The following is a 15,213-nucleotide window of genomic DNA, read 5'->3' as shown; positions in this document are numbered from 1 at the left end:
ACACACACACACACACACACACACACACAGAGAGAGAGAGAGAGAGAGAGAGAGAGAGAGAGAGAGAGAGAGAGAGAGAGAGAGAGAAACAGATACTAATGAATAAATGTAAAAAGTTTTTTAAAAAAAGATACAATTTCTACTCGTTATCCGGAGCTTTAAGCCAGAGATCCCAAATGTAGTCTCTTAAATCAGATACAGTCTCTAAATGTTACATGGCTTTTCTTGAGAAGATGTGAATAAAGCCAAAGTTATTCCACACAAGTCTATTCTAGTGAACCAATCACGATATAGGGTTTCTTACAGGAGTGATGGGAGAGTTGGGTATCCGTATCATCACAGAGCTCACCCCAGCATGGGCGGTGATTCCCAAAAGATGCATCCCCATAGTTCACTGCGCAGCTTGTAGACATCTCCACAGAAGAGTGCCCTCTTCCTTTTAACTACTAGGAGTAGTTAAGTTACTCACAGGCATCGAAACTTCATGAACTTGATTCTTATCCATCTCACTTCTCCATGCAGGAGGGAAAGTTGGGATCAAAGCAAATAGCTACAGGACCGCAGTCATAATTAGTTAACCTATTAGAGGTTTGTCTTAAAACTTAATTATATCCCAATAAGGCCTAATTAAGGCATTTAAAAATTACAGCATTGACTTGTGCGTCACAAAGAAAGAAACTGAAGCACCTCTAGTCCATCAGCCGCATCACAAAGACTACGCCATCCTTTGAAGAATTGTGTGTACTGCTCACCCGGGTTTTATGTTTCCTCCTTCCAGACTGATAAGTCTTTTTGTCACATTTTAGAATTACAACTTTACACTGGCATGCAACACCAAGAGGCTGAATTGTTTCCCGGTTCTGGTGGATATTGTGAGTAATGGACTGCTTGGACTGTTCACGCCATCAGCACACATTCAAACTGACCGCAGCACATTTCCTGAGGTTGGTACGTTCCTGCAGATTCTGCTGTATCTGGAGTCTTCCAGATTGTTCCATTCAGAATCACATCAGTGGTCTTGATAGAGTTTCTTTCATATATTAGGTTAGCATCCGTATATATCTTAGTATATATTTATATTAATTTGTTATATAGCATATTATGATCTATCATATATGACTATGCATATTCAATTGAGCTGTTCCCCATAAGCACTAAATGTTAAATTAGGAGATATAAATCTAAGCACACTGACTCACACCTATAATTGTGGTGCTTGTGAGGTTTCAGCAGGATCATTATGAGTTCAAGTTCAATCTGTATTGCAAAATAAAATTATGTCAAAGAAATCAAAAGAAGGAGAAGGAAGAAGGGAAGGAAGAGATAGGGAAAAACAACTAAGATGTGAAATTTATGAGTTGGAATTCCTGAATATTAAATTGGCTGCACTGGTTTAAAGTGACAAAATATCACAATAATTATTTAAAGCCTAAAAATATTGATCATCTTTAAGTATTAGCCTAAACTTCAGAATTTTTCCATTATAAGAATCCTTTTGTTCTCAGCAGGGCGTGGTGGCACACGCCTTTAATCCCAGCACTTGGGGCACAGAGGCAGGCAGATTTCTGAGTTCGAGGCCAGCCTGGTCTACAAAGTGAGTTCCAGGACAGCCAAGACTACACAGAGAAACCCTGTCTCAAAATAAAATAAAATAAAATAAAATAAAATAAAATAAAATAAAATAAAATAAAATAAAATAAAGAATCCTTTTGTTCTCATTATTACTTTCCATTTTCAAAATCATATTGTGTAGCTGTAGATATAAGCAAAATCTATGTTGAAAATTGGATAAGAATGTAAGAAGGTGAAAATCCCGAAGCAGACCCAAGGCACTATCTTAGGTCATTTACTGTGTTTTGAGCAATGTAATCCAGGCAATGATTTTCAACTTTGCATTAATTCCATTCCTAGGAAAATGACCACAGAAAATTTGATTTTATGGCTTATTTCTTCTCATGGGTACTTCTGATGGCCTCTGTTCCTCCTTATATTTCCATGACCAGCATTGATGACTACAAGGTAGTAAAAAAAAAAAATGGAAACTTAAGTTGATTTAATCAATCAGAAGTTGTTTATAATGGGATTATAGGGCTTATCTTTACTATGGTGTGCAGGTTTATACACTGAGCAGTTGATTAACACACAATTGCACCTTTACAGAAGTAAAAAGTAAGAATGCACTAAAGGAAAGGAAAAGGAGGGAGGAGGGGAGGACAAGTGGAAAGACCATGAAAAAGGAAAATAAGAGATAGATAAAAAGCTTTGTCTGTTTCCTTCTGAAGAATGGAGGCATTGGGATAAAGATTGACACACCCCCCCAAAATGTAATCTTTTCTGTGGAAGACTGGGTGAGATTCCATATAAAAATTTGAGTTGTATATCACACATATCTTCTTGGAACTAGCTCATGGAACACAAAGAGGTCTTGAGCAACACTCCAAGGTCTCAGTGAACTAAAAGAAGAACCTGGAATCCTAAAAGGTTAGAGTGACTGGAATTTGCTTCTAAGCATCCTGTCAATGCAGGAATTACATAGAGCAAAGGCAGTAGAACTCTACTCAAGGGTTGCTTAGACTTTGTTGCCAAGACAAAGCTAGGTATGCATGGAGTAGAGCTTCATGATGTCAAGAATGTACAGATGTCTGTAAGAAGAGCACATTCAGAAGTTATATAGGGTTGAAGATACCTATTTCCAGTCATCAGTTGTAGGGGTTACCCCAAGGATCCAAATTTTGGGCAAGACTTGATCAATTAAAAACATACCCAGAAATAACAAAGGAAATGAAAGAAGTGACAAATAGGAAAAGTTAACGCGATCAAGGATTTAACTAAAAGAATGAACACGATGACGAAAGAGAGAAAAGACACACACACACACACACACACACACACACACACACACTCACACACGTCAGGTGGAACTCCTACAAGTACCTAATGTAGCTATATAAAAAATAATGAACATGGCTTTTAGAACAGACATACAGTTAAAACAGAATAAACCAGAATAGACAGTAAAATTGAAACACAGAAAGAAAAAAAACAGCTCTGAAAAATAATCTGAACTTTAATGATGCATGGGACAATAGTAACGATTCATCGTACATTTAATTAGAATTTCTAAGGCAGAGAAGAACTAGAAATGACAGAAAATACACTTGGAAAAAAAACCTGAAACCTTTTATCATTTGGCAGATTTTTAAAATATAAAATTTAGTGAAACATAAAATAACTACACATATGAAATACATTAATGACTTTAAATATGAGAAACTACAAAGCTATCAAAGTGTCACACTAGGTGCAATTACTGACGGTGTTTTAATCACTCATTTTCATTGAGAATAAACCAATAGGACAATTTTAGGTGGAAAAAAATGGCTTTCATTTGGATAAGGGATGAATTGTTTTACCACTGAAAGTTAATACTCAGATGGGGAATTTTCCTTTGTAGGCATTAAGTCAACCTTTGACTAACTGCTTTATTGCTCTGTCAGTAACTTGGATGGTTTATTTTATTAGCTGCAATATCACATTAGGATAAATTATTTTTATTAGTAACAACAGCAAATTTTGATATGGAAGCTTTGAAATGATCCATGTCCCTTCATCTGTGTAGTGTTTAATCACTAGTAATGAATAACTTGTTTGGTGATTTTCTTCATATTTTTATAAAAGACCATATACAATTAATGATTACATTTCCTTATCAGAACAGAGCTCAGTTCCAGCTGAGGATTTCAGGACTCTCCCCATCTGCATACTGGTTCGGGCAGGCTCTGTTGGAGGTTCCAGTGTATTGGGCACTCATTTTGTCTATGTTCATTGCATTCTATGCCTCGGCCCCTCCAGAGAGTAAGTTCACAGCTAGAGATCTGTTTATTCAGGTAAGTGACACCATTTCTAAAACAACTACCATTAAACAGTTCAACCCCAAAACTAACAGTAATATAGACCATTTTTAATATTTTTCATTTCTATTAAAAGGGTTTCTTAAAGTGTTGTTGAAATACATTTGGCATAAAATTGTCACTGTGACTTTTTACTTGTAGGAACATGAAGACATTGTTCCATGACATTAGCACATTCAAATGTTTTCAAATGTCACAATATTAATTCTCATATTCCTTTTGGTTTCAGATTCTCTATGTTGGTGGCTATGCCATGTCAATTATTTTCATGACTTATGTGATTTCATTCATTTATCGCAAGGGGAGAAAAAATAGTGGCATTTGGTCACTTTGCTTCTATATTGTAAGTATCTTTACTGTTTTTATTTTTGTGATGGAGTTAAGTACTAATACTTTAAACATATCTTTGGTTGGTGTAAGATAAACCAATTTTATACTTTAAAGTATTTCAGATGTATTTTTCTGATAAACTTTCACTAGTTCCATGATATATATATATATATATATATATATATATATATATATATATCCATGTGTATAACATATATGTTAAAATGTATCTATTTTTTGTCTGACTTTCTTTAAAGGTAAGAGAATTCATTATAGGATCATAAACTTAGATATTGTTTTGAAATTCCTTTTAGGAAAAATAATTAACTGAGCAACAAAGTTTATGGATTTTCAGAAGACTGTGAATATCGTTAATCAAAAATCTAAAACTAAAATCTGATTGCTGAGGAAGTAATGAGAGGAGAGGCCCTTGGTCCTGTGAAGGCTCTATGCCCCAGTATAGAGGACTGCCTGGGCCAGAGAAAGGGAGTGGGTGGGTTGGTGAGCAAGGGGAGGTAGAGGGGTTGGGGGGGGGGTTGGAGGAGAAACTAGGAAAGGGGTTAACATTTGAAATGTAAATAAAGAAAATATCTAATAAAAAAGAATCATTTATTAAAATCTTTACTTTCTAAACTTAGAAGGGGAATATATATAACTTAAATGTATTTATTCTAGAACTTCCATTTCGAATGTCTGAATTACATTACTGTCCAACAAATATTTGATTTTTCTTCCTGTACCAGAGTTTGAGATAGTTGAGGAAGAAAACACGCAGATTACACAGCCTTTTCTTCCAGTGAGTTAAGCGAGAATGAAACTTCTCCCCTTATATTTTGTATTTGAAATTCTGGAGGGCTTGATACACTTCAGCAGCAAATGATGCTGTATTTGTATTTGACATACTAGTCATAATATTACTTAATACAAATTAATTGCAGCAGTTTATGGTCACTTCTTTCCACAAGTTAACAAAGACACAGATATAGGACATATCATCAGAAAACTGAATAATGAAAATTATATAGATATAGATACGGATTAGATACAGCTATAGGTATGCATATGGATGTAGATATAGATGAAGCTGTGCATATGGATACAGGTATGGATATAGATTAGATATAGATATAGATATAGATCCATACAGTAGTTAAGATGGAAATTGAGACTAGATCCCTGTCTCACCTTACCTGAGATGCTCACAGATTAATCCTACAGATGTCTATGTTTTGTTATGGGGAAACTCGGGAGCTTTTAGAATGGAAAGGAAGTCATAGATGGCACCCTGACATCAGTACAAATTGAAGAGAAGCTCAGAACATTCTAGAAAATCTTTCCCGGTTTAGGAAGGAAGGTTTAATGTGAAAATGTAAAGTTTACACCTGTGACTCCTGTTCTATCAGTACCAAGGTACTCAAAGACTTGCTGCCTAATGGGTAAACTTATCAATATCTCTGAGGAAGTACTTCTACAAAATGCATTTCTGTTCAATTCAAAGCTATTTCTCTTTAATTATTGCCTAGAGCTTGTTTATTAAATCCCTAGACAACATCAAACCTACTTTATTTTTGTTCTTCAGTGATTAAAACTGGACACTGACTCTTAAGTCTATGCATCAGAGCCTATATTTGTCCAGCTTTGTCAAATTTCCAATGTCAAGCCAAATGCTTTCAGCCAAGAGCAATGTTTGTGATTATATTAATTTTATGTCAATGGAAATCAGGCTAGAATAAATTGAAAATTAATTTAATTTGTGGTTTTAAATTTTATGTGTATGTATTTAAGTGTGTGTGTGTGTGTGTTCACAAGTGAAGGTACCAGTGTTTTCTGGTGCTGGAGTTACAGGAAGGCATAAATTACTTGACATGTGTACAATGAACTAAACTCAGGTCCTCAGAGCAATCCATTGTCTTAGTCATTCCTTAGCCCCTTCCATTGCATTTTAGAAAGCAACTAAACAATGTGTATTTCATTTTCTTCTAGGTCTCTTTCTTCTCTATGTGTTTTATGCTTATTGATTTCTTTAACGATACCACACTGTTTGGTTTTATTGCCTTGGTTCCACCTGCTACATTGGTAGGCTGCATATTATTACATTTTGAGGTAAGAAATGGGCAACATTTCTATAAGTGTCTCAGAATAGGGGCGCCAATGAAAAATCTTTGTCTTGAGTTAGAAAATATACATTCTGAAGACTGAATATTTAAAGTATTTTTTATTTTTATTTTTTCCTTTTTAAACTCATTTCTTTTTTAACATTTAAGTTTTTTTCTTTTTTAGATATTTTATTTACTTACGTTTCTATCATTTTTTATTTATATTTCTACAACTTCCTATCCTATTCCCCCTTCTGCTGCTTCTATGAGGGTGTACCCCACCCAACCACCCACTCCTGCCTCTCCACCTTGGCATTACACTACATTGGGGCATCGAGACTTCACAGGACCAAGGGCCTCTTCTCCCACTGATGCCCAACACGGCCATCCTCTGCTACATATGTGCTGAAGACATGGGCCCCTCCATGTGTACTCTTTTGTTGGTGGTTTAATCCCTGGGAGTTCTGGGGTGTCTGGTTAGTGGTAGTGTTCTTCCTATGAGGTTGCAAACCCCTTCAGTTCCTTCAGTCCTTTCTCTGACTCCTCTGTTGGGGACCTCATGCTTGGTCCAATGGTTGGCTGGGAGCATCCACCTCTGTATTTGTCAGGCTCTGGTAGAGCCTCTCAGGAAACAGCTATATCAGGCTCCTGTCAGCAAGTACTTCTTGGCATCCACTTTAGTGTCTGAGTTTGGTGTCTGTATAAGGGATGGATCCTCAAGTGGGCCAGTCTCTGAATGGCCTTTCCTTTATTCTCTGCTCCACACTTTGTCTCTGTATTTCCTCCTGCGAGTATTTGTTCCTTCTTTTAAGAAGGACTGAAGCATCCACATTTGTGTCTTCCTTCTTGAGCTTCATGTAGTCTGTGAATTGTATCCTGGGTATTCTAAGATTTGGGGCTAATATGTACTTATCAGTAAGTACATACCATGTGTGTTCTTTTGTGGCTGAGTTACCTCACTCAGGATGATATTTTCTAGTTCCATCCATTTGCCTAAGAATGTAATTGTTTTTAATAGCTGAGTAGTACTCCATTGTGTAAATGTACCACATTTTCTGTATCCATTCCTATGTTGGAGGACATCTGGGTTCTTCCCAGTTTCTAGCTACTATAAATAAGGCTGATATGAACATAGTGGAGCATGTGTCCTTGTTATATGTTTGAACATCTTTTCGGTATATGCTCAGGAATGGTATAGCTGGGTTCTCAGGTAGTACTATGTCCAGTTTTCTGAGGAACTGCTAGACCGATTTCCAGAGTGGTTGTACCAGCTTGCTCTTTTTTTTTTAATTTTACTTTACATCCCTGTGATGGTTTGAAGGTTTGACTCCCTTAGACTCGTGTATTTGAATGCTTGTCCATAGGGAGTGGCACTATTAAGAGGTGTGGCCTTGGTGGCAGAAGTACATCACTGTGTAGGCAGACATTGAGGTCTTTTATGCTAAGGCTTTTCCCAGGGTAGAATTCCAGTCTCATTCTGGTTGCCTTCAGATAAAAATGTAGAATTCTCAGCTCCTTCTCCAGCACCACATCTGCCTGGATGTTGCCATTTTTCCTGCCATGATGATAATGGATTGAATCTCTGAAATTAAACTCCAATTAAATGTTTTCCTTTATAAGAGTTGCCTTGGACATTTTGTCCCTTCACAGCAATGGAAATCCTAAGACAGAAATTGGTACCAGGAGTGGGATTTTTCTGTGCTAGTCCTGACTATATTTTTGTTTGGAGGAGTGTAAATTTTGGAACTTTACATTGGGAAATCAGTGCAATGCTTTAAATGAAGCTTAATGGGCCATCCTAGTAGAAACAGGAAGACAGTGGTGCTGAGGGTGATCTGAATTGTGGTTCTATGGTTCAAGAAGATTCAGAGGAGAAGAATTTTATCATGTGGTCTGGAAACTGTTCTTCTGATATTTTGTTGAAGAATGTAGCTGTTTTCTGTCCTTGTCAAAAGAGTCAGCTTGAGGCTAAAATTAGGAGATTTAAATTAATTGCATTGACAAAGGAAACCTCAGAAAGTGTCAATAGCCTAGCATAGACACTGTCCTATGGTTCATTCTTATGAAGAACATTTTGATCAGATGTAGCAAATTGAGAAAGGATAAGTACAAAGTATATGATATTTGTATGCTCCATATATATATATATATATATATATATATATATATATATATATATATGGAGAGAGAGAGGGGGGGGGAATGGAGCTAAATCATTTCTTCAAGGATATTAAATTGAATTAAGGGAGTTATAACCTCTGGGCAAGATCCTACCATATTAAAATTATTGATTGTGTTCATGTGTTCACAGTTGAAAGAAGGATAGATATATCATATGAGGCATTATTATGACCTGGTTATTACTTTCATTTGCACTTAAGGAGATAGGATTGTGTACCAAATTGTCAAGGGATGATGGATTATCGTGATTATTCTCAGTTGTGAACTTGATTACATCTGGAATGAACTATACTCCAGTTATAGAGGGCACAGGTGTAACCCCAATCTTGAGGCTGGAAGACCCAGGTTTGGATTTGGATCTTGATGTGGGATGATACATGCTTTTGATCCACATCGGCACATGTCTCTCATACAGATCTCTAGAGATAGTGGTCATGCTTATAAAGATCTTGTGAAAAGAAATTAAAGAAAAGCTTAGGTCTAGGCATGGTGGTACATCCCTTTAATCCCAATACTCAGAAGCCAGAGGGATGCGGACCTTTGAGTTCAAGGTCAGTCTACAGAGCAAGTTTCAGGACAGCCAAGCTTAGACAGTGAAGGAAATCATTGAAAACAGAAAGCTGGTGATGAAGGAAAAGGGGGCCATGTTCCAGCTCCAGTAAGCAGCAGATTTTGGCAGCTTCATACATGTTGCTCTGTATTTACAGTCAGTAATAGGAGGGGTTCCTGGAATAACTGATGCTGGTTAGCTAGAGTGAAATCTTCTGGGAAGTGTATTCTAAGAGCTCAAACAAGCTGTGTTCCAGAGACACTGAACTGGCAGCTGAAATTGGTGACATGTAAGAACCACCCAGATGGTCCTGGTTTTGAAGGCATGAACAGTCATCGAGAGAAGCTGAGGCTTAGTGCTGTGAGAGTCCAGGAAAGGGCATTTGTGAATGTGCAGTCTCAGGAGCAGCTGAAGGCCCAGAACTGAAGGGGTCATCCAAAGAAGTTGAGGCTTGTCCCATAGCGAGAGCCTATTAGAGGCTATCGGTGAAAGTGCAGCCTAGTTTTGGAAGAAGACCCCAGAGTATTGGAGATGCTAGTACCATGGGATGACCTTCAAGAACAGCAGCAGCAGTAGAGTGGAGAGCCTAGAGTGCTACAGAGGGAAGAGTTGGAGAAGTGATTCTTTGGAGGATTCCAGAAAGTCATGTGTGGATCCCAGATATTGGAACAAGAAGCTGTGATGTTGAAGTTGCCTTGGACACCCAAAAGGTTAGAGATGCCAGAGCTGTGGGATGCCTGCTGGGAAAAGCTGCTAGTAAAGGGGGAGTAGATCCAGCCTAACAGAAAGAAGTGTGCTTCGGTCAGCATGGCTGGAAGGAGCTGGACATCAGACATAGAGGTACAGAGTCTGGAGCTTGCTGAGCAGATTTTTGGTCTTCTTTGGTCTAGTATTTCCTCACTATGGTGTTTTGCAATCAAAATTTCTATCCTGTGATACTGGAAGTATGTGATCTGCTTCTTGATTTTGATGGAATAGGGGATTACAATTCAATGATTACAGGAATCTCAGAAGAGACTTTGAGCTTTGGACTTTTGAACTTTGAGATTCTGATAGACTATGGAGCCTTTTGACGTTGAATGAAAAGCATTTTTCACTACATTATGGCTGTATGCGTATGGGGTCCAGGGAGCAGGGTGTGATGGCTTGAGTAGACTTGCTCCCCACATAGATTCATGTGTTTGTATGCTTGGCCACAGGGGGTGGCACTATTGGGAGGTATGGCCTTATTGGAGGAGGTGTAGCCTTGTTGGAGGAAGTGTGTCACTGTGTAAGTGGAGTTTGAGGTCTCCTATGCTCTGGCTCTGCCAATGTATAGAATTCCAGTCTCCTCTTGGCTGCTTTTAGATAAAGATATAGAAATCTCAGCTCCTTGTCCAGCACCATGTCTACCTGCATGCTGTCATGTTTCCTGACATGATGATAACAGACTGACTCTCTGAAACCGTAAGCCAGTCCCAATTAAGTATTTTCCTTTATGAGTTGGCTTGGTCATTTTGTCCCTTCACAACAATGGAAACCGTAACTAAGACAATCCAAACCTCGTCTTTCCTTCCCTCCTCTTCTTCCAGTCTTTTCTTCTCATCCCCCACCCCTTCCTGTCCTCCCTTTTTTCCTCAAGAAAGGGGAGGCATCCCATGGATATCAACTCACCTTGGCATATCAATTTGCAGTAGGACTAGGTATATCTTCTGATATTGTGGTTAGGCAAGGCAGCCTAGTTCAGGGAAAGGGAACCAAAGGCAGGCAACACGGTCAGATACAGCCCCTGCTCCTGCTGTTAGGAGTCCCACATAAGGATTGAGCTGCACACCTGTTACATGTGTGCTGAGGGCCTACGTCCATCCCATGCATGCTTTCTGTTTGGTGGTTCAGTTTCTGTGGGCATCTGCCTCCTGTGGCTAGCTGTCATAAATCCCCTAAATCCAGTAAATCAAAACTCTAGAAGCTTATAATTATCAATCAGTTTTATATTTGGTTAAATTCTCAATTCATAAGACACGTACACAATAATTTCAGAGATGATGACACAAGCTGCCCACCTAGATTAGACAAGTTATCCCAATTATTCTACTCTTGTATGATATTCATAGCTACCTGTAGCTATATAAAGCCATGTGGATAAGGCTCATTCTCTTCTCCATCCATCTTCTTTCCTCTTCCTCCTCCTCCTCCTCCTCCTCCTTCTCCTCCTCTAGCCCTGTCTCTGAAATTCTTAGCTCTGCCTTCCTTTTTCCTGTCTAATCACAAGCTACTCATTGTGTTAATATTTAAATTAATTGGGAGAAAACTCTGCTACACCCAGGTTAGTTGGTTCTGTATGTTTGTTTTCTTGTAGTGTTCTTGACCTCTCTGGATCCTTTGATCCTTCCTACCCCTCTTCACTAGGATTCTCCAAGTTCCCCCTAATATTTGGCTGTGAGATTATGCATCTGTTTCCATAAGTTTCTGGACAAAACCTCTTAGATGATAGTTATGTAAGGCTCCTGTCTGGAAGTATAGCAGAATATCATTAATAGTGTCAGGGGCAGTATCTCTCTCACAGCATGGGTATCAAGTTGGACCAGTTATTGGTTGGCTATTCCCTCAGTTCCTGCTCTATCTTTACTCTTGCACATCTTGTAGGCAGGACATTTTATGGGTCAAAGGTTTTGTGGCCGGGTTGGTGTCCAGGTAAGTTGAAGACTTATATGAGAAGAACTTCAAGTCTTTGAAGAAAGAAACTGAAGACGATAACAGAAGATGAAAAGATCTCCCATGCTCCATGGATCAGTAGGATTAAAATAGTAAAGGTGGCCATCTTATAAAAAGCAATCTAGAGGTTCAATGCAATTGCCATCAAAATTCCAACACAATTCTTTACAGATCTTGAAATAGCAATACTCAACTTCACATCGAAAAACAGAACAAAACAAAAACCAGGATTGCTAAAAACAATCCCTTTACAATAAAATAACTGCTGAAGGTATCAGTGCCTCTGATCTCAAGCTGTGCTACAGAGCAATAATAATAAAACCTGCATGGATGTGGCATAAAACCAGACAGGTTGATCAATGGAACCAAACTGAAGTTCTAGAAGTAAACCCACATACCTATGGACACTTGATTTTTGACAAATAAGCCAAAACTATACAGTGGATAAAAGAAAGCATCTTTAACAAATGGTGGTGGATTAAACTGGATGTTTGCATGTAGAAGAATTCAAACAGTGCCATATCTATCTCCCTGCATAAAACTCAAGTCTAAGTGGATCAAAGACTCAACATAAAATAAGACACACTAAATCTGATAGATGAGAAAATGCGGGATAAGCTTGAACACATTGGCACAGGAGACAACTTCCTGAACAGGACACCAACAGCTCAGGCACCAAGATCAACAGTTAATATATGGAACCTCATGAAACCAAAAAGCAAATGACACCTTAACTTCAGTCTACAGAATGGGAAAAGATCTTCACCAACCCTACATCTGACAGAGTGCTGATATCCAAAATATATAAAGAACTCAAGAACTTCACATCAGCAAAATAAATAACCCAATTTTAAAAATGAGGTACAGAGCTAAACACAGAACTCCCAACAAAGGAATATCTAATGACTAAGAAGCCCTTAAAGAAAGGTTTGACATTCTTAGTCATCAGTGAAATGCAAAATGACTCTGAGATCTTACACCTGTCAGAAGGACTAAGATAAAAAATTCAAATAATAGCACATGATGTTGAAGATGTGTAGCAAGGGAAAGACTACTCCATTGTTGGTGAGTGCAAATTTGTACAACCACTTTGGAAATCAATTTGATGGTTTCTCAGAAAATTAGGTATATTTGTACCTCAGGACCCAGCTATATGACTCCTGGGCAAATACCCAAAAGATGTTCCACCATCCCACAAAGTCACTTGCTAAACTGTGTTCATGGCAGCTTTATTCATGATAACCAGAAATTGGAAACAACCTAAATGTTCCTTAACTGAAAAATGGAGAAAGAAAATGTGGTTCACTTATACAATGGCATACTATTCAGCTATTAAAAATAGACACATCATGAATTTTGCAGGCAAATGAATGAAACTTGAGAATATCATCCTGAGTCAGGTAACCCAATCCCAAAAGGACATGCATGGTATATACTCACTTAAAAGTGGATATTAGCTTTTTCGCAATGGGTTTGCCATCAGAACGCAGGTGTTGTGAAAGCCACCGCTAATTCAAAGCAAAAATGGGAAAGGAAAAGACTCACATCAACATCGTCATAATCGGACATGTAGACTCCGGCAAGTCCACCACAACCAGCCACCTGATCTACAAATGTGGTGGACAAGCGAACCATCGAGAAGTTCAAGAAGGAGGCTGCTGAGATGGGAAAGGGCTCCTTCAAGTACACCTTGGTCTTGGACAAACTGAAAGCAGAGCGTGATCGTGGTATCACTATTGACATCTCCCTGTGGAAATTCGAGACCAGCAAATATTATGTGATCATCATTGATGCCCCAGGACACAGAGATTTCATCAAAAACATGATTACAGGCACATCCCAGACTGACTGTGCTGTCCTGATTGTTGCTGCTGGTGTTGGTGAATTTGAAGCTGGTGTCTCCAAGAACGGGCAGACCCGTGAACATGCTCTTCTGGCTTACACCCTCAGCGTGAAACAGCTGATTGCTGGTGTCAACAAAATGGATTCCACTGAGCCACCATATAGTCAGAAGAGATACGAGGAAATCATTAAGGAAGTCAGCACCTACATTAAGAAAATTGGCTACAACCCTGACAAAGTAGCATTTGTGTCAATTTCTGGTTGGAATGGTGACAACATGCTGGAACCAAGTGCTAATATGCCTTGGTTCAAGGGATGGAAAGTCACCCGAAAAGATGGCAGTGCCAGTGGCACCACACTGCTGGAAGCTTTGGATTGTATCCTACCACCAACTGGTCCAACTGACAAGCCTCTGTGACTGCCCCTCCAGGATGTCTATAAAATTGGGGGTATTGGCACTGTCCCTGTGGGCCGAGTGGAGACTGGTGTTCTCAAACCTGGCATGGTGGTTACCTTTGCTCCAGTCAATGTAACAACTGAAGGCAAGTCTGTTGAAATGCACCAGGAAGCTTTGAGTGAAGCTCTTCCTGGGGACAATGTGGGCTTCAATGTAAAGAATGTGTCTGTCAAAGATGTTAGACGAGGCAATGTTGCTGGTGACAGCAAAATTGGAAGCAGCTGGCTTCACTGCTCAGGTGATTATCCTGAACCATCCAGGCCAAATTAGTGCTGGCTATGCTCCTGTTCTGGATTGTCACACAGCCCACATAGCATGCAAGTTTGCTGAGCTTAAAGAAAAGAAAAGAAAAGCTGGAAGATGGCCCTAAATTCCTGAAGTCTGGTGATGCTGCCATTTTTGATATGGTCCCTGGCAAGCCCATGTGTGTTGAGAGCTTCTCTGACTATCCCCCACTTGGTCGTTTTGCTGTTCGTGACATGAGGCAGACAGTTGCTGTGGGTGTCATCAAAGCTGTGGACAAGAAGGCTGCTGGAGCTGGCAAAGTCACCAAGTCTGCTCAGAAAGCTCAGAAGGCTAAATGAATATTATCCCTAACACCTGCCACCCCAGTCTTAATCAGTGGTTGAAGAACGGTCTCAGAACTGTTTGTCTCAATTGCCCATTTAAGTTTAATAGTAAAAGACTGGTTAATGATAACAATGCATCGTAAAACCTTCAGAAGGAAAGAATGTTTTGTGGACCATTTTTTTGTGTGTGTGTGGCAGTTTTAAGTTATTATTTTTCAAAATCAGTACTTTTTAATGGAAACAACTTTATCAAAAATCTGTCACAGAATTTTGAGACCATTAAAACAAGTTTAATGAGAAAAAAAGTGGATATTAGCCATAAAATACAGAATAACCATGCTACAGTCCACAGACTAGAAGAAGCTAAGTAACAAGGAAGGAGGTCCCAAGGGGGATGTTTCAATCTCACCGAGAAGGGGAAATAAAATAGACATCTGGGGTGGATGGAGGGAAAGAATTTTGTAGGGGAGGGGGAGGGGTAGAAACAGGAGGGATGAAGTGGAGGGAGGTCAAAGAGAGAATATGGAGAGAGAGAGAGAGAGAGAGAGAGAGAGAGAGAGAGAGAGAGAGAGAGAGAGAGAGA

General features: G+C 39.0%; 1 protein-coding gene and 1 pseudogene across 5 annotated transcripts in view; both read left to right on the top strand.

Annotated features, from left to right (window-relative positions):
- Positions 1 to 15,213, top strand: part of LOC110331078 (ATP-binding cassette sub-family A member 8-A) — a 71,875-nt gene that overhangs the window by 38,745 nt on the left and 17,917 nt on the right. For all 5 annotated transcript variants that reach the window (XM_029545982.1, XM_029545981.1, XM_029545980.1 and 2 more), the window contains 5 exons: positions 807 to 944; positions 1,912 to 2,019; positions 3,714 to 3,887; positions 4,141 to 4,254; positions 6,225 to 6,344. In XM_029545982.1, the coding sequence (XP_029401842.1) occupies positions 807 to 944; positions 1,912 to 2,019; positions 3,714 to 3,887; positions 4,141 to 4,254; positions 6,225 to 6,344 (654 nt within the window). The remainder of the gene's footprint in view (positions 1 to 806; positions 945 to 1,911; positions 2,020 to 3,713; positions 3,888 to 4,140; positions 4,255 to 6,224; positions 6,345 to 15,213) is intronic.
- On the top strand, positions 13,225 to 14,810 carry LOC110331079 (annotated as a pseudogene).

The sequence above is a fragment of the Mus pahari genome, chromosome 14 (genome assembly GCF_900095145.1).
Source record: "Mus pahari chromosome 14, PAHARI_EIJ_v1.1, whole genome shotgun sequence".
In the NCBI taxonomy this organism is placed as follows: domain Eukaryota; kingdom Metazoa; phylum Chordata; class Mammalia; order Rodentia; family Muridae; genus Mus; species Mus pahari.
The sequence above is the reverse complement of the archived record's forward strand: the minus strand, read 5'-3'. Positions and strand labels throughout refer to the sequence as shown.